The 25286-nt window shown below is 31.9% G+C and overlaps 2 protein-coding genes across 3 annotated transcripts; one reads left to right on the top strand and one right to left on the bottom strand.

The window, feature by feature from the left end:
- Positions 1–14149: 14149 nt before the first annotated feature.
- Positions 14150–20279, top strand: LOC141707609 (glutaredoxin-C5, chloroplastic-like). Of its 2 annotated transcripts, XM_074510854.1 has the most exons (6): positions 14150–14526; positions 15006–15079; positions 16525–16599; positions 19016–19042; positions 19108–19173; positions 20043–20279. In XM_074510854.1, the coding sequence occupies exons 1-6, from the start codon at positions 14255–14257 to the stop codon at positions 20117–20119; spliced, it is 591 nt and encodes a 196-aa protein (XP_074366955.1). In that variant the 5' UTR covers positions 14150–14254; the 3' UTR covers positions 20120–20279. The 2 variants fall into 2 exon arrangements, with proteins under 2 accessions (XP_074366955.1, XP_074366956.1); XM_074510855.1 differs by lacking the exon at positions 19108–19173 and having other exon boundaries at positions 14152–14526.
- Positions 20280–20732: 453 nt separating this feature from the next.
- LOC141707608 (photosystem I reaction center subunit IV, chloroplastic-like) lies at positions 20733–22058 on the bottom strand. The gene is made up of 3 exons (XM_074510853.1): positions 21688–22058; positions 21091–21156; positions 20733–20977 (listed from the first exon to the last, which is right to left on the bottom strand). The coding sequence occupies exons 1-3, from the start codon at positions 21946–21948 to the stop codon at positions 20876–20878; spliced, it is 429 nt and encodes a 142-aa protein (XP_074366954.1). The 5' UTR covers positions 21949–22058; the 3' UTR covers positions 20733–20875.
- Between the last annotated feature and the right edge of the window lie 3228 nt (positions 22059–25286).

The raw sequence follows: 25286 nt of genomic DNA, 5'->3' as shown, positions 1-25286 counted from the left end.
TTTAACAAAGGTCATACAAGATTACCCCAAAAATATAGATAATGAGACTTAATGTCTGAATAGATAACCCACAAAAAAAAATCATTAAAGCGAAAAAAACCTATGAAAAAAATACAAGTACAAAAATGTGTGCCGGGTTTTTTACACTGTGTGCTCTAATTTTTATATATTTTTGATGAGCTGATATGATTTTATTGGTAGATTTTTGGGGTTTATCCTTATTAATAAGTTAAGAATTAACTAGGTAAATGTTTCAGTATGTGTTCATAAACACACCCTAAAAAAATTATTTATATAAAATTGATAAAAATCATGTCCCTGCCCTAAACGAGGAAAAATAATTTAAAATATCAATTCTGAAAATTATAACCCAAAATATTAACTAATCATACGAACCAAAATAACTTTTTAACATAACATTTTGACAAAACGCTAAATTTTTGTATATCTTGTGTTTTTTTTTTATTTTTTAAACATATAAACATTACCCAAAGGTACTTTTTTCTAAATTTTTATTTTAATGTTTTGTGAACCTGAATTGTGTAGTGTCTTAGTCTGTAAACACAACTTACTTTATGCAGCATTTTGACACTAAAACACTGCTTCATCTAGTATTTTACATATATTAAAAAAATAATTTTAAACTAATAAAAAATTGTTAAACACTAAAATAATTAAAATTTATATTAAATTATTTCTAAATCCCGAAAGGGAATTGGTGAACCCTAAAATGTTAAAAATTGTTAAATTAGGTGACACCCTTAAATTTTAAAATTGTTTAATTTAGAGTTTATATTTATGGTTCCTAGGGTTTCGGCTCTAAACCGGTGCATTTTTTTATATTTTTAAAAACCCAAAAGTGGATTGTTGAACTATAAAATGTTAAAATTGTTAAATTATATGTATTTTTATTCAATTTTCTAATATTTCTAAAATTCAAAAAGGATTATTGTACCTTAAAAAATTAAAAAATTATTAAATTATGGTACACCATTAAATTTAAAAATAATTATTAAAACGTAATATTAATTAGTGTTTCTAACCCCAAAACAACACACTGTGTAGAGCTAAAATAATAAAAATAAAGAATTAACTAAGTTAAATAAAGAATTAACTGAGTTAACACTACACAGTGTTCCATTATATATAATAATAATAATAAATAAATAAAAAATAAAACGCTATGCGAAATAGCGTTTTAAGCTATTTTCACAATAGTGCATCTTTCATTAATATTTTGGGGCTTAATTTTTTAAAATGACATTTTATAGCTTTTTTTGTTGGTTGTTGTTTGTTTTGCACTAAAGAATGAAGACTTGCTTATACGATGGAAAAAGAAAAACTCCCGCAGAACTTCTGCGAGAAAATAAGAGAATGATTGACAAGTCTATCAGGGAAATAGAAAGAGAACGACAGGGTTTGCAGAATCAAGAGAAGAAACTGATTGTTGATATAAAGAAAACTGCAAAGCAAGGGCAGATGACGCCTATGATTACATATATGGAAAGAGTATACACGCAGTGAACACGAGTGGCAGTTACGAAAGGTTGATGCATATCAGCATGGGTTATATGTTTCTCCACATCCTCTCCATCCGAAGACCCTTTTCCACTGCATGATTCTTTAGTTGGGGCTTTTGATTTCTGTGGTTCTAGTGTAAATTGAAGATATGGGGAAACTATCTCTCGCGCGATTCACGTAACCGCCATTATCATCTTCAACTTTTCTTGCACTACTTATGACAAGATCAAGATCAAGGAAGAAACAATTTTCTCTCGAGCGGTTACTTTTTGTATTTATCGGTCACACACGTATATGTTATCGTTCATCATTACACATTTCAAAATGAATTTTCAAACTTCTTACCCGATTGGTTGAAACTTGTTGGCGACCAAGCAACAAGTAACAAATAATTAGGTAAGTCTCATGTGAATTATACCATGGGCTAAGGTTTGTTCAACTATTTTCAATTTAAGTGATCAAATTTTTATTTATTTGAAGTGAGTATTTATTCTTACGTATATGTTAGATCATTCTTTTCACTTTTTACGTATTTTTAACACGCACACACAAGCAGGGGGTCTTTTGGAAATAGGCTCTTCATTCTTCGGAATGAGGGGAAAGCTGTGTACATCTTACCCTCCCCAGACCCTGCGTTAAGCGATATTAGGTATGTTTGGTTTGGTTTGGTTTTACATTTTATATTTAGCAAAAAAAATAAAAAAAATAATAACATTTTGAACCTTTTTTTTTATAATCCATTTCATAGAGAAATTTCACATATCACCAAAATTTAAGCAGTAAAAAAAGGGTGGTGCCAAATGCAGGTCACTTTTGCCAAATGCAGTTTGGTTAGATTACGTTAAAGCCCCTCGTGCTCAATAAATGATTCAACCCTAATTAATGTATACAGGTGTACTTTTCCTTTTCCTGATTAGTAAGTAATGTTGCTGATTGCTAAGTAGATTAATAATTAGACTTAATATTCATATAAAACAATACGTGATATTATATTTTATAAATATTTAACTTCTTATAAAATAATTCATCATGTCAATTTTTATTGAAAATATAGACATCAAATTTAAAATATTCATTGAATATAATAAATTTTTTTATATTTAATATAAGTTATTTTCATTTTTCTTACATAATATCAATTATAAAATATGATTTTTTATAGAAATTGTTCTCAAAGTATACTTATTTTAAAAAAATTAAAATATATTTTAAATTGAGATACTAATTAATTAATTATATAATTTATGTTTCTATTTTAAATACACAATAATAATATTTAAAATATACTTGTTAACTAATTTGCAAGTATTTATTTATAATATTTTAATTAGTATGCATAAAGGTCGCAGGTGACGGAGGTGTTACCCTCTAGTGGATCAGCTGGAGCACGACCATGCTAACTATTTCACAAATATTTATTTGTACATCTCTTAAATGTATAAAAGATATATTAAAAAGGTACAATTACATATTAACATTGAGGTATGTAAAGATTTCCATTTCTCAATTCTAGTCATCAGAGGAGCATCTCATCCATGTACAGAATCTTCATGAAATTTGAACCAAAATCTATAAATCTCCGGAACAGGACAATTATTGATCATGGGGACCTGTAAATATAATCATAATATCAACACAATATGATATGAGTTAATAAACATTGACAAACTAGTAAAGCATACATACCGAAATAAAGTGATTAGAGCTTCTTAGAAATGCTATGCAGATGAGTTTCTCCGGACTACTAATGCCTCCTGGAACATATAGTGACAAATATGTCAAAGTACCCATTTATATCGAGTCCAAAGCAACTAAAATCACATTGTAAATAGTCGCAATTACTGGACCCATTTCATCTAAAGACATCCAATACTCATATGAACAAGGACTTTCACAATGGTTAACTCTTCTTAACGTCATTCTTGCTTCATCTAAATTTTTATGCAATACTTTCATCCAATAATCCAAACGCGTCTCTATGAAATCATGCAAATCTGTACGCACCCTTCCCCATTGATCTATTAACCCATAAATCTGATGGGCTACTGATCTATTCCCACAATTACCGTCAGCAGAAACATTTACATATTCATGAATATATGGAACAACAAATTTTGGAATTTCTGAATGAATGGATTTTCCGTTGCGGGCCCTTTGAACTTTTTACCTGATTTAGATGTAGAAGTTTCTTTGTCAATATACTCAAAGTATGAAGGATCTCTTTTTGTGGAACTCCTACTTTTCGGGCGCCCCTTACTTTGTCGATCACTAAAAGGCTCTTTCACTATCACTGTCTTTGGGTGCATCATTTTCTCCAGTTTAGATATGTACATTTTCTTCACCTCCGGTGATTGTTTCAGCATAATGTTAAAGTAATTCCACAAAATCTCATCATCATCTTGAAATTGTTTGTGGTTATTATCGAAAAAAAAGTATCACATTTTATATGAATAGTTTTTCAGAAAATATGAATATTATTCAACTCGATGCTCTTTCCTTTATTATCTAATATCCTCATCTCATGCGCGCATGGAAGATCATGAGTTGTTCTCAAGTAACAACCACATGTAGAAGGGTCAATGCTTACTCCGTGACGACTATATTCCTTAATAATTTTTTTTAATAACTGTATGAGAAATTTTACCAGTCAATTCAGTCAAGAGATGCAAAACAGTGACATGAAGATCCTTGTTCGTGGACTTGACGAAACTAGCTTTAATTTCATTTTCTTGAAGTTGTAAATATGAATGCACCCTCAACCAAATTGTGTCTAGACTCCCCGTTGAAGTCCTCAAAAATCTCTTTAGTGAATTATGAGCGCTTTAAACCCTATTATTAAGAGAGGATAATATTAAAATAATACAATAAACTATTAAAACTAACAAAAAGAAAAAATGATGAACAACTAATACCTATTTGTAGTACGATTTCCAAAATGCAACACCTTGTTTGTGTAAGCATGCACAAATTTTTTTGCATGAATCAACCACGTATCTTGTGAAGGGTTTTTAGCACATAAATGCAGCGAAAACGTAAATTTAATCTTAAAAAAACCGAAACCCTCCGCAGGATCCATGCGAAAAATAATATTTAATTCGTAGTTCAGTATGTTTACCTTAAGAAACTTTACGTTAATGGAAACATGGAGGTTTTTAATAGCGATCCAAGAACGATGAACGGAGATCCTTAGCAGCTGCTCCTCAAGTGTGAAGCACTCCACCGGTATCCACCAAGAAAACGATATAATGAAGGAGGAGGAGATGGAGTGAATTAGGGTTTTGTAAATCTTTTTGGTAGAGACAAAAATAGGGTTTATAATAGTATATTTATAGGCAAAATTTTCAGCTGAAAATTTTCCCATAAAATATTATTATTATTAACCCTTTATTATTCTCACTAATAATTAAAACACCTTTTAATTATTAATCCTTTTTCTAAACTCTTTAGAAATAATTCTCTCACTTGATTTAATTTCTAAAAATTAAATTCTTAATTAATAATATTAAGAACCTTTTATTAATTAATTTATAATCAATTAAATCTCATTTAATCAATTATTAAATTTGTCAATTAATTATTTATTTCATAAATAAATAATTATCAGCCATTATTAATTAATTCCTCCACCATTAAATCATTCTCTTTTATGGTGTGACCCTGTAGGTTCAATATTAAGCCGGTAGCAGAAATAAATAATAATAAAACTATTTTATCATTATTTATATAAATTATCTAATTCATTAAATATGATTAATTAATTAATCATATTTATTCTACATCGTGAGGGATACTTCTCAGCATATCGCGACTATCCGGATAATACGAATTCACTGCTTAGAATACCAAGAACCTATTCAGTGAGTAGTTACCGTACAATTAATTCCTTCTACCCTGTAATGTCACGATTAAATACAAGGCATGGAACTTGTGTCAAGCCTATCTTATTTAATCACTTGTTTTCCCATTCACTATGCTTAGTTCTATTTAATGTAAATTAGAAACTCCTTTCTAATTTCATTCACTTTGGCCAGAAATTCCTGAACTAACATAAGTGGATCAGCATTGAACATTCTCTTCCTACACTGGAAGGGGTAGATCCTTTATTGATCATACACTATCTTCGTGTACAAATTCCTATACCGAGTAGAGCCCTTATAATTGTCCCTTGAGACTAAGAACTAAACCAAAGCATAGTTCAGTGTACACAAGATGACTATGATGACCTCAATTCTAAGGATACTTGTACAACTATCTCTATGTGAACAACTGCTGACACGTGAGTGAACTCCATCAGTTGTTCAGCTGTGTGAGTCATGTTCAGTAAGCTTATTCTATAATAAGCACCTACATACTATCTATAGTGTCACCACACAAATGTCTATGAGAACAGACATCCTTCATAACGAAGCAAGCATAGTATGTACCTATCTTTGCGGATTATTAATTACCGGTTAGTAATCCTACGACCAGGAACTATATAAGTTTAGAGTTATCATCTTTTAGGTCTCATTATTATGATCTCATCACAATCCATAAAAAGCTTTACTCTAAAATGTGGTCTATCTTATTTAAACATTTAAATAGATTGAGCCCGCAATAAAAACAAAACAAGCCTTTTATTAATATCAATGAAATCAAAACAGATTACATAAAAGTTATTCCTAAATCATCATACATGATTGGACTTAGGACATATCTCTTTCAATCTCCCACTTGTACTAAAGCCAATCACTCTGGTATCTAATACCCATCTTGTCTTTATGACGATCAAAGTGACTCTGAGTAAGTGGCTTTGTGAGTGGGTCTGCTACGTTGTTTTGTGTGTCAACTCTCTCGACGTTGACATCTCCTCTTTCAACAATCTGAATTGCACCACCATTCAGAGTAAACACGTACCCTGACATGAATTTGCTATCACTTTCTGATTGAAAACTAGAGTCAGTATAACCCTCTATTTTCAACTCATATTCACCACCAAAAACAAGAAAAATGTCCCGAGTCCTTCGCAAGTACTTAAGGATGTTTTTCACTGCTTTCCAGTGGTCTTCAATTGGATTGGACTGATATCTGCTCGTCACACTAATTGAATAAACAACATCAGGCCTTGTACACAACATCGCGTACATGATAGATCATATTGCTGAAGCATAAGGAATCTTACTCATACGCTCTCTTTCCTCAGGTGTCTTAGGAGACATTTTTTCGGAAAGGGACACTCCATGGCTCATCGGTATGAGACTTCTTTTGGGGTTTTCCATGCTAAACCTTTTAAGCACTTTCTGGATGTATGTACCCTGGGTAAGACCTATCATTCTTCTAGATCTATCTCTATAGATCTTCATACCGAGAATGTAGGATGCTTCTCCCAAGTCCTTCATGGCGAAGTTTTTTGATAGTCATACTTTGACTGATTGTAGCATCGGTATATCATTTCCTATAAGAAGTATGTCATCCACATACAATACAAGAAATGTTACCGCGCTCCCACTAACCTTCTTGTAGACACATGGTTCATCTATGTTTTTGATAAAACCAAACTCTTTGATTGTCTCATCAAAACGGATGTTCCATCTACGAGAAGCTTGCCTTAAACCATATATGGTTCGCAGCAGCTTACACACGAGGTGTTCATTTCCCTTGGAAAGAAAACCCTATGGCTGTGTCATATACACTTCCTCCTCAAGTTCCCCATTGAGGAAGGTCGTTTTCACGTCCATTTGCCAGATCTCATAGTCGTAGTAAGCAGCAATCGCAAGCAAAATCCGAATTGATTTTAATAGGGCTACAGGCGAAAAAGTTTCATCAAAGTCAATCCCTTGCCTTTGTTTGAATCCTTTTGCCACGTGCCTGACCTTATAGGTCTCCACCTGGCCATCTGCTCCAATCTTTCTTTTGTATACCCACTTGCACCCAATAGGCTTAACACCTTCAGGCGCCTCAACCAGAGTCCATACTTGGTTGGTATACATAGATTCCATTTCGGATTTCATGGCACTATGCCATTTCTCTGAGTCAACACTACTCATAGCCTCATTATAGGTCACAGGTTTGTCATCATCAATGATTGACAACTCATTGTCATTCTCAATGACAAGGCCATAATACCTCTCAGATTGGCGAGACACTCTCCCTGTCCTACGAATGGGCTGTTCCACAGAAGGTTGTTCAGTCTGAACAGGTGTTTCCACTTGATCCGTAGTAGTTTGTGCTTTTTGAACTTCATCAAGTTTAATTTTGCCCCCACTGTTTCCTTCAAGGATAAACTCCTTTTCCAAGAAGGTAGCATGTCTGGAGATAAACACCCGATGATCGGTGTAAAAGTAATACCCCAAAGTCTCTTTAGGATATCCCACAAAATTACATTTTACGGATAGAGATTCCAGCTAGTCTGGGTCAACTTTCTTGACATAAGCTGGACATCCCCAAATCTTAACGTGTTTAAGACTCAGTTTCCTTTCTTTCCATATCTCATATGGTGTTTGATGAACAGATTTGGAAGGCACCTTATTCAGTAAATATGCTGAGGTTTCCAATGCATAACCCCATAGGAATACTGGAAGATTCGCATAGCTCATCATGGACCGAACCATGTCTAACAAAGTTCGATTTCTCCTTTCAGATACCCCATTTAACTGTGGAGTATATGGAGGAGTCCACTGGGAGACTATACCATTTTCTTTGAGATAATCTAGAAACTCTCCATTCAAGTATTCACCACCTCGATCTGATCGAAGAGTTATAATACTGTGTTTGGTTTGTTTCTCCACTTCATGTTTATATTCTTTGAACTTTTCAAAGGCTTTAGACTTGTGTTTCATCAAATACACATATCTGAATCTAGATCTATCATCTATAAAAGTAATGAAGTACCAAAATCCACCCATGGCTTGCGTAGACATTGGTACACATACATCTGTGTGTACCAATCCTAGCAAATCTGCAGCCCTCTCTCCATGTCCACTAAATGGAGATTTGGTCATTTTACCCAATAGACAAGACTCGCATGTAAAATATGATTCAAAATCAAAGGGGTCAAGTAACCCTTCCTTATGCAATGTCCGCAGTCTATTTTCACTAATATGACCTAGCCTACAGTGCCATAAATAGGTCAGATTTTCATCATCTCGTTTTCTTTTATTAGTTTGTTCAATCTGAAGTAAATCATGCTCTACGTCGCATACACACATACCATTATTTAAAATGCCACGTCCAAAAAGAACATTATCTCTAAGGATAGAATATTCATTATTCTTAATAATAAATGAACAACCATCCACATCCAACATAGGAATAGAAACAATATTCCTCACAATAGAGGGAACGTAATAACAATTATTCAAAATAATAGTCTTGCCCGTAGGCATATGTAAACTAAATGATCCTACAGATATGGTCGCAACCCTTGCTCCATTGCCCATACGTAGAATCACCTCATCTTTTTCAAGAGTCCTACTTCCCTTTAGTCCTTGCAACCAATTGCAAATATGATAACCACAGGCGGTATCTAATACCCAAGTAGAAATTTGACCTAGTGACATATTAACTTCGATCATGAACATGCCTGAATCAGAAGCGGTAGTCTTACTACCCTTCTTCTTCTTCAATTCTGCAAGGTAAACCTTGCAGTTCCTCTTCTAGTGCCCCAACTTGTTACAGTGAAAACAAACAGCTAAATTAGGACCTGTCAACTTGTGAGAATCTAGTATGCTCCAGAGTGATAGTGCAGAAGACATGACGAATATAGTAAATATGTAAATGATAAACACATAACAACACTTAGCAAATATTCAATTTCATTTCAAAATACTATATGAATCGGGTCTTTATTCATAAGTGTCTCCCACTAGTTTATCTAATTTTTTCAACCCCCTAAGTGAAAATTAAGCATTCATAATGCTAGTGGGAATAGGGATCCTACATTCCATCACACAACCTCGACTGTGGCACGAAACGTCATGTGATGTTCAATAGGTAGACAACTCTTGTCAATTACATCTTATATTATTCCCTAATATAAGTTTAGCCTCTTGAATAATTGAGTCACGGTTGTGGCACGACAAACTCAATATTCTAAGTCAAGTCTAACCCAACATTTCGTACAATTGAATCAGTCTCCAACGGCCCACAGCTGTAGCACGTACCGACCTTTAGATTCTAATTCAATATACACATCTCTATGTAATAGACAAGTATTTCTTATTTCGAAATCAAAGCCCTCGGCTGTAGCACGAAATGACAATGATTTAAAAATAAGAACCACTTTCTACCATGTTGGAAGGCTATGACCGACACAAGCCCGTTGTGTCATTGGCCAAGTACTACTTGATATTATTTAATTTTAGAGGGATTATATTACGTTACAATCATAATCATATTATAAAGAGATTCTTCCTTTTAAATTAAATATTTCAAATCAATAATCGATAATCAGATGATTCCCAGATCGGGTGGAGCATTGTCAAGAGGCGTCACTTAATAACCCTTTCTTACAGATAGAAATCTGTTGTTGACAGAATCATCCTTTCTCTCAATATTGAAAATTCATATTCAATTACGTGTTTCATAAACACAAGAATCTCATGATCGTATTCATAATATTTATTGTTAAGGCAAGAAACGATTCCTATTCTAGATTTTCTAGAGCACGCCTTATATTGATTTAAGTTCACCTAAATCTATCATCGCATGGTAAACATAGGCATATATCTCATATATAAAATTAAATAAACAAGTAAATGTAAAGTGCAATAAAGTAAATGTGTTTGGTTATGGCCCCATCCTATGTGATCTTTATCAAGCTCATGATAAATATCAAGGTCAATCTAATATGGTGATGGAAATAAATACAACTACTTATTACATAAGTCTTCTTCTTTGTTTAGACTTCTTGTATGCCTCGTCTTCTTCTTTGTATCACCTCCATTGGATAGCCTTCTTGAGTCTTCAATTACATTACATGATTGAAAGTAAAACTAATCTAATGAACTTACAAGAATAACTCGAGTTATATTCGAGATTTATGATTACAAAGATTGACGACATGCAAGTCGTATTTAAAACCAAAATCAAAACTATTACACTAAGGTCGAAAGGCCATAACCATCCACCATGCTCATACAACACATAAAAGCATGTTAAAACACATAATCTGATCTTAACATATCATATTATCCATGATCTAATCATAAAAAGAAAATATGACAAAAATCAGAAAAATCAAAATCAAATCAGAAAAACAAGAATCACTGTTTACGGGTAGTAAACGACATCAAACGCCTTACAGACGAGTCGTTGATAGCTTTAGCTATGAGTTTTGTTCAGACGCTCGTTTACCTATGGAATAGGGTATTCGTTTGCGTAAATCGGACACCAGACCCAGATTTCAGCAAATCTGCAGCAGCCAATTCAGAATCCGTATCTAATATGATTCTCATAATTAGAACAAACATAAATCATGTATATATCAGTATATATATAGATTACATAATCATCTTATGATTATACAACTCACATGAATATCATATATTCAAAACCATACATATATAAGCATATTATATCAACATCAAATCATGGCGAATCACGTACATGCTCATATATCGAAAACAGTTCAACACATAAACGAATTAAAAACTTTTCGCAAGTAGCTCTGATGCCTTTGAAGGGTTTTTAGCAAATAAACGCAACGAAAACGTAAATTTAATCTTAAAAAAATCGAAACCCTCCACAGGATCCATGCGAAAAATAATATTTAATTCGTAGTTCAGTATGTTTACCTTAAGAAGCTTTACGTTAATGGAAAGATGGAGGTCTTTAATAGCGATCCAAGAACGATGAACGGAGATCCTTAACAGCTGCTCCTCAAGTGTGAAGCACTCCACCGGTATCCACCAAGAAAATGATGTAATGAAGGAGGAGGAGATGGAGAGAATTAGGGTTTTGTAAATCTTTTTGGTTGAGACAAAAATAGGGTATATAATAGTATATTTATAAGCAAAATTTCCAGCTGAAATTTTTTCCATAAAATATTATTATTATTAACCCTTTATTATTCTCACTTATAATTAAAACACCTTTTAATTATTAATCCTTTTTCTAAACTCTTTAGAAATAATTCTCTCACTTGATTTAATTTCCAAAAATCAAATTCTTAATTAATAATATTAAGAACCTTTTCTTAATTAATTTATAATCAATTAAATCTCATTTAATCAATTATTAAATTTTCCAATTAATTATTTATTTCATAAATAAATAATTATCAGCCATTATTAATTAATTCCTCCACCATTAAATCATTCTCTTTTATAGTGTGACCCTGTAGGTTCAATATTAAGCTGGTAGTAGAAATAAATAATATTAAAACTATTTTATCATTATTTATATAAATTCTCTAATTCATTAAATATGATTAATTAATTAATCATATTTATTCTACATCGTGAGGGATACTTCTCAACATATCGCGACTATCCGGATAATATGAATTCACTGCTTAGAATACCAAGAACTTATTCAGTGAGTAGTTACCGTACAATTAATTCCTTCTACCCTGCAATGTCACGATTAAATACAAGGCATGGAACTTGTGTCAAGCCTATCTTATTTAATCACTTATTTTCCCATTCACTATGCTTAGTTCTATTTAATGTAAATTAGAAACTCATTTCTAATTTCATTCACTTTGGCCAGAGATTCCTGAACTAACATAAGTGGATCAGCATTGAACATTCTCTTTCTACACTGGAAGGGGTAGATCCTTTATTGATCATACACTATCTTCGTGTACAAATTCCTATACCCAGTAGAGTCCTTATAATTGTCCCTTGAGACTAAGAACTAAACCAAAGCATAGTTCAGTGTACACAAGATGACTATGATGACCTCAAGTCTAAGGATACTTGTACAACTATCACTATGTGAACAACTGCTGACACGTGAGTGAACTCCATCAGTTGTTCAGCTGTGTGAGTCATGTTCAGTGAACTTATTCTATAATAAGCACATACATACTAGCTATAGTGTCACCACACAAATGTCTATGAGAACAGACATCCTTCATAATGAAGCAAGCATAGTATGTACCGATCTTTGCGGATTATTAATTACCAGTTAGTAATCCTACGACCAGGAACTATTTAAGTTTAGAGTTATCATCTTTTAGGTCTCATTATTATGATCTCATCACAATCCATAAAAAGCTTTACTCTAAACTGTGGTATATCTTATTTAAACATTTAAATAGATAGAGCCCGCAATAAAAACAAAACAAGCCTTTTATTAATATCAATGAAATCAAAACAGATTACATAAAAGTTATTCCTAAATCCTCATACATGATTGGACTTAGGACATATCTCTTTCATCTTGCACATATGTTACTAGGTTGGGATGACTAGCAAATATCTTTTGAAAATATTGTACTTTTTCTTCAAAATCTACTTCCATTTGAGCATATACAATCATATTCCAGTTACCAACAAATGCATGTGAAAATACCATACTGCTAGTCACCTTTTTTGCTTTGGCTTCCACATTTTTTGCAATACGTCTTGTGCACAACATAAGATAACTATCCGGGAATATCACACCGACTGCATTTATTAAAGCAAATTCTCTATCCGTAACAATGACTTCTGGAATCTGATTTGAGTTGAAGAGATCTTTCGTGCATTGAAGAGCATATTCAAAACTACCTTTTTTCTCATCTTGTAAGAATGTCAATCCAACGACAAAATTTTTCCCAGTTGGAACAACGCCGATAATTTCAAGTAACGGCATTTTTATATTTGTTGGTTTTATATATTTTAGATTCATTTATAAGCTGACCAATATATATGTTATATACCTTTTTAGTTATTATGTTATTAATTAGTAATTAAATTTATTAATCAAGACTGAATACATTACATAATTTAATTAATTTACAATATACATATATATATATATATATTAATTTAATGTTGTATCTTAATTCTACTCGGGCAAAAAAAATGGTGCCAAAACATATATGCATTTTGAAAAATTATTTTATATTTAATGGAGATTGCATAGATTACAAAAAATGCAGAAAACTAAAATTTAATTTTTTTTTAAAAAAAAAGATTAAACAAATGGTGTGAAAACACTATACTTACTATAAATTAGTTGAAAAAAGATAAAACAAATAGTGTGAAAACACTACTCTATCTTACATTACATGCATGTATTAGTAGCTATTTAATATTAATTGTATAATGTGTAAGATATAAGTTCATTGTATTATTAAGTGCATTGTAAATATAAGTTAATATGAAAATTATATCAAATTAAATATATTATGTGTAAAATATAAGTTTAATAGGTGTATTGTAAATATAAGTCAAAATGAAAATTATATTGGTTAAATATATTATGTGTAAAGTTCAATGTATTATTAGTTGTACCGTAAATACAAGTTAAATAAATTAACGGTTAAAATATTATAATATATACATGTATGTATTTCAAGTCATTCGTATGCACAAAAAATTAGAAGATGATTAACAAAAATCTAGAAGAAGACAGAAAATTAGGAGGGTTATTTGAATAATATACTTGAACTGCGAGTTGTAATCTTGACGTGCATTAAAAAAACCATGTAAAAAAGGGAAATTGAAAGTCAAACAAAGTTTGGAAAAACAGACCAGAGAAGGGAGGGAGAGCAGCATCATTTGTAGGGGAGGGGGAGGAGAGGACATCTTTTTGCTGTTGTTCAATGGCTCTTCTAAACTTTCATTTATCAACCCCACAACTACATTTCTCAAACTCTCCTTCTTCTCTCTCTAGAACTCCCCCACTCTCTCTCCTCCCCACCTGTTCAATCTCCTGCAAAAACCCATCTAAATTCTCCATCATTCATGGAACAAGAAATTCGGGTCTCTTTCGGGTTCGGGCAATGACACCCTCATTCGGATCTCGATTAGAAGAGACTGTTAGAAAGACTGTTACTGATAACCCTGTTGTTGTTTACTCAAAATCTTGGTGTTCGTGAGTACCCCCATTGGCTCCTTTTTGCCTCTTTTTATGGGTTTTGGTGTTAAAGTTTCAATCTTTTTGATGATTTGAAATTGGGTTTGTTGCGTTTTTGATGATCAATATGTCTCTTTTTGCCTCTCTGATGTTAAAGTTTAAATCTTTTTGTTGATTTAAAATTGAGTTTTTTCAGATTTTTGATGATCACTATGTGTGTTTCTCTTTTTGCCTTTGTGATGTTTAAGTTTGAATCTTTTTGATGATTTGAAATTGGGTTTTCGGATTTTTGATTGACAAATGACAATGTGTGTGCGCCTGTGTGTTTTGGACCTTTTGGTTGGTTGTTCTTGAATTTGAAATGATGATCTTTTTTGATGATTTCAAATTTGGTTGGTTGGATTTTGATAGTCAAGGTGTGTGTGTTTCTGGTTCTTGATGTTAAAGTTTTAATCTTTTTATGATTTGAAAACGGGTTTGTTGGCATTTTTGTAAAGGTATTCGACGGAGGTGAAGCAATTGTTCAAGAGGCTTGGTGTGCAACCACTAGTTATCGAATTGGATCAATTAGGTATTTTACTCCCTTTCTATTCTATTCCTTAATGGAAATAGATATGTTAACTTAGGAGTGACAAAGTCCAATACACCTTAAGTACAGTGAGATAATATCCTAATATAATATGATACCGACCCGATTAAACTGAATATGACACAAAATTACTAGTTTATCAAATTTTATTCCTTTGTACCTGTGTATTTATTTTCAAAAACTTCAGCACAAAATTGACACGTTTAGGAATGCAACCTGAATTTCTCACCCCAAATGCTCTAGGTGATAATTTTTTTTTCACTAATAAAGGTATATTTTGTATCTGATTAATTGACCCATATCAAGAGTTGAAGTTAACGGAGAAGTGGCTTTTATAAGCTTGCTTACAAGTATAGGAATAGACTATAAGTTCTTAGATAAACCATCCATTTACCAGCGACGAAGTTTTAGTAATGATTCATGATATGCATTTTAAATACGGAACTTTATTGTGCTTACATTTGTCATGCCAAAAATAACTTCCTTGGGAACATTTATGTGATTCTTAAATTTATGATGTTAAAGTATTTATTGAGCAAAAAGTGAAGTTTAAATGTTTGAGAAATCCATCCATGCTTTTATCAGGTATTGGTATTCATGTTTGCTTGGGTCCGAGATTAATATTATAATATCATCTGTGAGATATAACTTGATATACATTAGGAATTTAAATCAGGCTTTAACATAGTAAGTGAGGATTCCCCCGTATGGAAACATGTTAATTGGATAATTTATGGAATAGGAAGAGGAATATGCAAAAGTGGTGTGATATACAATTGAGCAGTCCATTTGGTCATGTTCATAGCCATCATAATTTGCATTCAAAAGCTCTGTGGGCTAAAATGCTCGGTTCTGGATAAAAGAGTTAAATTAACGTGTGTTTAAAATGAAAGAGCTTAGAAATTAATATTTGCTACAAATGATATTAACCTTTTTTGGTACAATGCCCCAAACAACACAAAACTGGAAAATTGCCCCTTTTGACACACACAATCACATATATAACATGCATTATTGTCCAAGTGCAAGATAAATTTGCGTTTCTATTTATTTTTAAATCGTGACGTCATCACAGATTTCAACAATGTGTTGCAATCTTGCGTTATTATCTGTCGGCTGTGGCAAGCTGCTTCCTAGTTCCTACATTTAGTTAGTAAACACAATATCTATTATCTTCTGCTTAGAAGGGCCATTTTAATAGTTGTGTCATTTTGAGCATTTTTACTTCATTTCGTGCTAAAAAGAACATCTTCTCGCTACAATATTACCCCAAAACACATCATATCAGTATGTTATATAATTATTGGCTTATTTTAATTTATTTTTTCACGTGTACAAATTTCCACTACCATGAAGATTGGATGAGTTGTAGTGTCCACGTATAATAATCACAATATTTTAAGAACCGAAAGTGTGTATCTTTGCAGGTCCCCAAGGACCACAACTACAAAAGGTGTTGGAAAGACTAACTGGACAGCATACAGTACCAAATGTTTTTATTGGTAAGAACTTGGAACTGTTGTTCAACTGTATAAAACATAGGAAGTGCGTTCTAAGTTCTAACTAATACTGTATGCATTATTTCATCAAGAGAAAGTTCATGTAGGTTAACAAGTTAAACTTCGACTATTGTAGTCTCAGCTTGGGTAGCAATATGGAGGGTTTTGTGAGGGTTTTATAATATCCACCATGCACACTTCACTTTAAAAACTTATAATCCTCACATCCAGTGTACTCACGGCCCACGGAATTGATATAATTTTATAATGTGCCTGTATCCACCCTGTGCGGATGCGGGTATTAAGCTTTAACCATTAGTTTTAAATCTTAAAATAAGAAATTATTTATTTTTAATTTATCTATACAAAAATTAAGTTTAATTAATATGATAACATATATTTATAATTTTGTATTTCAAACTGTTACTGTTTTTGTACATTTAAAATTTATTAAATAAATTTGTACATATAACATAGTATCAATATCATTCTTATAATTTTCCCTGTCAAAAAAAAATATCATTCTTATAATTTAATTAATATGCATGTGTGATATATATATATATATAGGCAAATGATCAAATAGAAACCGACCTTAAAATAAAAAGTAGAAACGCCCTTATTTAGTACTATCCACCCACTTCCCTTTCAATTCTCGGTACTTAACCCCGACTCTTTCCCAAAGACACACACTTCAACTTACCTCGTTACCCCACTCCTACCATCGCCATCACCTCCACCTCCATCACCACCATCACCCCCTCTTCTCCATCGCCATCTATATTCATTCCTCTCCATTTACCCCATTTATTTCTCCCATTATGTTCTCTAAACTTTTCTTTTTCAACGACCTTTAATAGTAATTTTATTGATTTTTACTATATAAATAGTAATTTTTATAGCAGAAATTAGTGTTTTCTGTAAGATAAATTAGTGCTTTTTGGCGTTTACCCGGTATTTCAGTAATTTGTGTAATATAAAATAGTGATTTCGGTTTAATCTCAAAAGAGTTGGTGAATAATTTGTATAAATCGATAATTTATGATAAAAATTGAGTAATTTTAGATTTAATTATGATGAATCGTTGATAGAAGAATGAAAGAGTAGTTGATTAGTTTTGTGTATATATTGTATGTATTATGTCACGACTACTAATAAAGGAGAGTACTGGGTTAACAAAAGGAATGTTGTTGGGTGCTTACAAAAAATTTTAATGAGCTGGGCCTTAGTTTCTAGTTTTTATTTTAAGGCAGTTTTTATTTGATATGCTAATCAGGTGTGGAGATATGGACACAAAAACCATCTGCCCCGCATTATAATGTATATATACTAATAGGAGTGCTTGGATATGTACACAAAAACCATATCTGCGCCGCATCAACATTTCTAGTTATCCGCTCCGTATCGTTATCCTGTTAATTTGCTAAATTGTATTTGTTGAGCGGTGCGGATACTGTTCAGAACCCACGGGGCGGGTGCGAATTTTCATCCACTCATCCCTATCTTTAAGTTTTAAAGAATCTCATCTTTCCAGGCAAATAGATATAGTAAAAAGTATATTAGCCTTAGATGGAGGAGTCCTGATCAATTTAAAGCTTTTAGCTTTTCTTCTATTGGACGGATTTCGTATCTGACCATGAATTTTAGTTGGAACTTTTGTAGATGTGTGATTGTATTACTACTTTGCTACGAAGGGAGAAACTCATTCCTAGCTTAAATCCTGTGTGATGCACGGGTTTTTTAATATTCAAATAATTTTAAAATTTTGTTTATTTCATCATATAATAATTTTTATATATTTATATAAATATATAATGATTATAGATGTATGATAAAAAATTTAAAAGAATTAGGAAGAAGTTGTGGTCGTAGTTTAGTATGATAACTTGATAAGTTTTGTTCGTAGTTTAGCGGGATAAGGAGACTATATCTAGTAGTTTAGCAATTTAGTAGTTTAACATGTATATAACACTATTTATTTTTATTTTTAGTAATTAGAATAGGAGGATAACTGTTGAACCAAAATATACCGCATTCCGGTTATTATATTATAGTATATAGATTATTCCTGGCTTCTTTGGTCTGTCATTAGTTCTTACGTATGTACATTAGTTTTGTTTCACCATGAAATGTATATGATAGGATCCTATAAAGGGAGTGATTTAAAATTTTAATATCATGGATACATAGAACAAAATGGCTTTCAAAGTGATAGCCTGGGCGACGCGTTGTTAGTGAAAAATGCTTCTATAATGTGTTTCCTTTAAAATTCTGCATAAGCCATGGCCAAAGTGTACACTTATTATAAGACTAATAAGCATCAGCCTGTTTTATATGTATAGTCTTTGTTGATATATCCACCTATGATCAACTTAAGTTATTGCTGAAGTCCTCTTTGGTCTTCTTTTCTCTTGAACAGGGGCTAAACACATTGGAGGTTGTACAGGTACTTTCTTGAACAGCTTTTCGCTCTTGTATTGTACTTTTGCAGTTAATTTCCGTATTTTCTAGTTCATCCAGTAGAGAGATACCTTTTACAAGCGGAAGGCGAAGGACCATACATGTATCGGCGAAAATGTTAGTGACTATCATTTTTGGGGTTTAACTAGTAAGATGTCAAAAATAGTAGTTTCGAAGTCTCAGTGACTAATTCACAAAAGTAAATCGAAAAATAAATTTAAAAAGATATAGATGGTACATATAAAAGATGTAGATAGTACATATATATTTTGCGGGGACCACTGTAAAATTTTGCAAGGCAACTATGATTTTAAATAGTACTGTAAACACAAAGTCGAAGTAAGAATTGGGAATATTTGCGGAGACACTGTTACCTGCATCAATAGTTTAGGGCCTTCCACTGATTTCATATTGAAATACTTACCAACTTGTGATGCTGCACCTTTTTCCGCACTACTCATACATAGTTATTGTGATATATATCTAGAAGTGCCATCCTGTTATTATGAAGTTCCTCAGAAATTCTGCACTGGTACCTTGTTGATTTTATTCTTACCCTATCCATTGTATTATATTTGTTATAGATTTATGTGTCAGGTATAGTTAATTCTGCTTCACAGTTCGTGAATTCATATGAACAAGAATAAGATAGTCTTGGTTGTCAGATGCTCATTATTTATTCTCTGTCCATCACCCGTGTTTGATTAGTGAGCAACTTTTTCTAGTCTTTTATGTCACATACTTATCTGAGTGATGCTTGTTAATTCTTTAGTTTGCGATTTCTTGCCTTAATATGTGCTTCATCAGATCATATGCCTGGGTTATCAATGATCAAGTGTTACATGTCTCTGATGTCACATACATCTTTAATTGAGCGCTTATCATTTAGTTCAAGTAGTTTGAGATTTTTTGCATCTCTACAGAAATTACTGGGTTCAGGCAAGAGAACTAGTGATTTTTTTCCCGTTTTTCGATTCATTGTGCAGATACTGTTAAGTTACACAGGAAAGGAGAGCTTGAACCTTTGCTGTTGGAAGCTAGTGGCAAAAAGGCAGAGAGCTAATCTTCAAAGCTTATTGAACCTTCATTATCCCATGTACGTTGGATATTATAACCAAGATAACCCATATTTCTGTGTCTATGAGAATAGAATATGTATACACCAGAAAGAATAATCATTTAATAGTATAACATTTGTACTAATATACAAATTTTTTCATGCATCTCTTTAATGAAGTATATATATTTAGCAAAATCATATCTACCCCCTCATGGAGGCATGATACCTCACATCGTGCTTGCAACTGTGCAAGAGTGTTCTTGTTTGTTGCATTACTAGAACATTTACGGGAGGCAGATACAAATAAATCCACTGCCATCGGAAACTAGTGAAGTTTAAATTTTTGTTTTTAGATATAAAATTGAACCAAACATATCAGACATCTTCCCCATGAAAGTAGGCTACAGTAATGGTTAGATAGTGGTTAGATTTACGCAAACTTTACCTACGAGAGTTTTCTTTTCGTAAAAATGTTGGAGGCTTGATGTTATGAAAAATTATATAAATGATGTACAATCATACCCATGCAGGACATGACAATTGACAACACTTGGGAAATCTTAACAGACTCGTATGCTAAACCTTGCAGAGTGTGCAGCCCCTTTGGAGCAAAGGGTGAAAAACCAGAAAATGACATACAACCAAAATGTGTTTAAAAATTAGGAATGTACTAATACGAGTATGATACACAACCTTAGAGCGGTTGTCAATACTAAAACAACATCAATGACAAGAAAAACATAAGCAAAGACACACTCATTACACTTCTACAATCTCATCCAATGCATAGTTGTTTGTAGATACACCGGCATAATTCACTTTCTTGAACCGCACAACAACTGGGTACCGAGTTTTGGGGTCCTGCAAATCACAAAAAAAAACATTGGAAACCAGAACAACATGAGTCAAATAAACAAACAAACTCTACTCCTAGTTTACAGAGTTTGGAGGTGGATGATATAGAGGAAAATTACCTGATCAACAGCAACAACTGATCCAGTGCCTTTGTACCAGTAAGACTCCTTCCTGAGAATCTTCACCTGTCCAACAAAAATCAAGAATTGATGCATTTACATAAAATGTAGTAGGGTTTGAATAAGGGTGGGGGTTTGGCAGTTTAGGGTGTGGCCACTAGCCGTAGTCAGGATGGTGTCATTAGCATATGCCTCTTCATATAATTTTTTTTTTAATGTGTTGTTATCTCTATAGTAAGTATCTTATATCTCGATAGATTTTTTTGCAAAATTATTTTCGCAGCTTCACAGTTGTTTTTACTAGTCAAGGTAATCACGAATTACAAAAACAGTTCATTTAATCGCAGTGTAGGTACATTCAATTCCCTCCAAACACTATGCACATACTATATATGTTTGGTTTGGTTTGATTTGATCCGGTTACGGTAAAATGTTGTAGCCAGTACTCATTTTAGGCTATCACATAAGCAGTCTCAATGTAGAGGGAATATTTGCAGAAACATGCAACAATTTTCATCTTAAAATATAAACTAGCAAACCTTGCAATAAACCAACTCATGTAAAAAATATACACACTCCTAAGAAACAGCAACTTACCGTGGTTCCTCTCTTTGGGCCGATTGGCGGGGGCTTGGGCTTGGCAGCAGGGGGAGCAGCAGCTTCCGGGGCAGCTGCAGGTGGAGCGGCGGCTCCATCCTCAGCAGCCCTGACAACAAACCTACCAGAACTGAAGTTTCTAGAAGAATTACAAGGTGGATTGAACATCATCATCTTAGTGGTGGTGGTGTTGTTGGGATTTGTAGCACTCGGTGCGACTACAAATCCACAAGCAGCTGATGCCATACTGCAGCTAGCCATTTCAAGATACTAATTTTTTGTTATTATGATTATGAGTGAGAATAATAAAATTAATAAATGGCAATGAGGAAATGCAACCAAGGTGGGAAATAAATTGTGAGGCTTTGAATTCATCAAAATATATCTTCTTCTTTATTTCTTGGAATGTAATGATCTGTTTCATATTTGACTTGGCCACTAGCATGGTGCCATGTGTGTACCATATCTCATTCAACCGGATAATGTTGCTGTAGGCATTTAGCACAGTTAATTTCTTGACCAGTTTTGGTAAAAAAAACCACCTTCTTACAGTTTATTTGATATTTTACTACCTTTTGTTTTTTTTTCAAAAAAATGGGGTTTACAACTAAAAGCAATCATGTACACAATTTTTTTTATATTTTCTGAAATATGACTAAAACTTTTTTGATTGCATTCTAGCTTGAATCGTGTTGCATTTGAGTTTGCACATGTTTGCATCAAGTTGTAAAATCGTATTTTTACAAAAAAATTGAAAAATCGTATTTATACAAAAAAATATAAACAATCGTATTTTTCAAAAAAAAAAACTCAAACATGGTGTAGAAAATGCGTTGGATAAGCAACTATTTTCAAAAAAATATTTTTTATTTGTTTGAGTTTTTTGGAAATTATATCAAACTTACCAAGTATATACGGCTTAAAACAGTGTCTGAGTAGAGTAAAATATACCGAGATCATATCCCTACTCCGGAAATATACCCAGATCATGTCCCTACTCCTGAAAGTGTGAAGACCTCGACTAAAATTCTAAAACACTAAGAAAAATTCTACAACCGAAACCGATGCAAATCACTAAAAACAATCTCAACTATTCGAATTCAGCGTTTCCAAACAGCCCTATCTAAAATCATGTCATCTATGAGATTAAATTATGACATCACATATTACATTTCAGCAAAAACCTATAGCATCAACTTTTGCCATACTAAAATTAAATTTAGAAATTTAGGTAACGTCGAACTCAAAAACTGTGACAACTTAAAATATTATGGTGGTCTCAACTGTTGCTTTTTATTTCTGAATTTCATATAATATTTTAATGATTTTTGTTTTAATATATAAATTATGCAAATTGCTGATGCATTTTGTTTTCTGTCCCAACACGAACGGGCTCCCTAGAGCCATGCTCTTGATATTTGGACCATAAAACTGGGTTTTTGGGTATTGTCATGGTCCAAACTCAAAGAACAGTCCAACCCACCGTAGTTAGTTTGAGAAATCATAAAATAAGTAATTTATAAATTTAAAATGAATAATAAATTTAAAATGAATAAGTTATTTATAAGTGATACGTAGATAAATACTTATAAGTTATATAAGAATTTAGATAATTATACTTTTAAGTCAGAATATTTTTACTTAAATGAACTAGAAAAAATAAATTTTAAATATATTTATCTTAATTTGTAAATTTAAAAATAGAAAAACATTTAAAATCATATATTTTAAAATTAAAATTCCCAAAAAAGTAAAATTTCAAAATAAGTTAATAAAAATTACATCATTATTAATATTTAATTTATCAGTTTATAATTTATAAATTAGACTTATCGACAACAATTGTTCATAAGTGGCGACTTATAACTTCACAGCCAAATAGGCTCTTATTTGACTTATCTTAATGATTGTTACATGAACATAAACTTAACATTGATCGATAAGACTTGTTTTAAGACTCAGACTTCGATGGTGGAGAATGAAATTTGATTATTATGGGAAAAGGTTTCATTTACGAGTTAGATTTTGTGGGATGAAATACCAAAGACTCTGATTACATGTCAGCTAATTATGGGATAACAAGACTTGCTCCTAGCCCTAAGTTGTTAAGAGCATCTTTAGAAGGATGCTTAAAAGAGTATCAAATAACATTACATCTTGGTTGGTTATTTATTGGAGGATAAGGGATTTCAACCAAAACAGTCAATTTTTGACACACTCCCAAAATTACAAAAATAAAAATATATTCATCCAACACATATGACTTCTTATCTAGTTTTAAATACTGTAGCTTATAAGCCGTGTGATGCATGTTTTTTAAAATTTATTATTTTTTTATTTTTAAATTTTTTAAAATTAATTTTTATAATTTTTTAATGTACATATATATTGGTACTTATAATGTTGTTGCGATACTATTTTTAGTTTTGATATTTTGTTATAATATTATTACAACAAGTATGCAAAATTCAGAAATATACAGATGTGTAATTGAATTATTACAATTATATATAATATAATAGACTATCTAACCATATTCTATCTACTATTATATCATTGTGTCATATGGTGTTTAAATAGTAGCCTAACAATATAATCCTTTTATATTTATAATTTTCTAAATCTCTAATCATCTTTTATATAGAATTGTATTTGACTTTTTATATTGAACAATAGTAGAATAATGGTAATTATTTTCTATTTATGATTGTATTAAGAATATATACTTATTTTTATTAAGCTTCAATCTTAATAGTGTATTTTTAATTATACCGGATCGAGATTGTTTTGACAGTACATGACCAATTTTTTTGATAATAAGTCCATTCCACTTGTTTTACATAAGGATATAATATAATTATATGATAAGGATGGAATTTGATTTTTATTTTATAGGTATTTGAATTTGGAAAAAAATAATATTACTAATTAAAATATATAATATTATTGTTATTTCTATGTTTGTTTACGAAATATAATTATTTTTTTAATTTAAAAGATAAGTTTTATCATGGTTTAATGGTATACAAATCATATTTAAATTTATTTAATTTTTTTGGTCCCGAGACCCATAATACTGATCAAATCCAACTAACAATATTTAGTATGATTTTAATTTTATTTAAAGCCAGATAAATTTATACGTTTTTTTAACTCAGATGAATAGTATATACTCCCTCCCTCCCCCTCATTATATTATATTATATTTTTATAAACATATTATATTTTCACATATGGTGATACTGTAATATCCTGGCGATCTGGAAAGCAGACTCTCGCATCAACTTCTTTGAATCACACTAAGTTGTTAGCACTTCATGAAACAAGTCGAGAATATGTAGGGTTAAGGTCTTTGGTCCATTATATTCGAGAATCATGTGGTCTTTTTGTCAATAAACGAAGTCCTACCGTTCTATTTGAAAATAATGAAGCATGCATCACTCTGAGAAAAAGAAGGCTACATTAAATGAGATCGAATAAAATATATTGATCCAAAATTCTTTTTCACCCATGAACTAAATCAAAGGGGAGAAATTGATGTTTGTCAAATTCACTCATGTGAAAATTCAGCAAATTTATTTTACTAAAACTCTCCTTAC

This window comes from Apium graveolens, chromosome 2, assembly GCF_009905375.1.
Source record: "Apium graveolens cultivar Ventura chromosome 2, ASM990537v1, whole genome shotgun sequence".
NCBI lineage: Eukaryota > Viridiplantae > Streptophyta > Magnoliopsida > Apiales > Apiaceae > Apium > Apium graveolens.
Note: the sequence above shows the minus strand (reverse complement) of the source record. Positions and strands in the feature narration are given on the sequence as shown.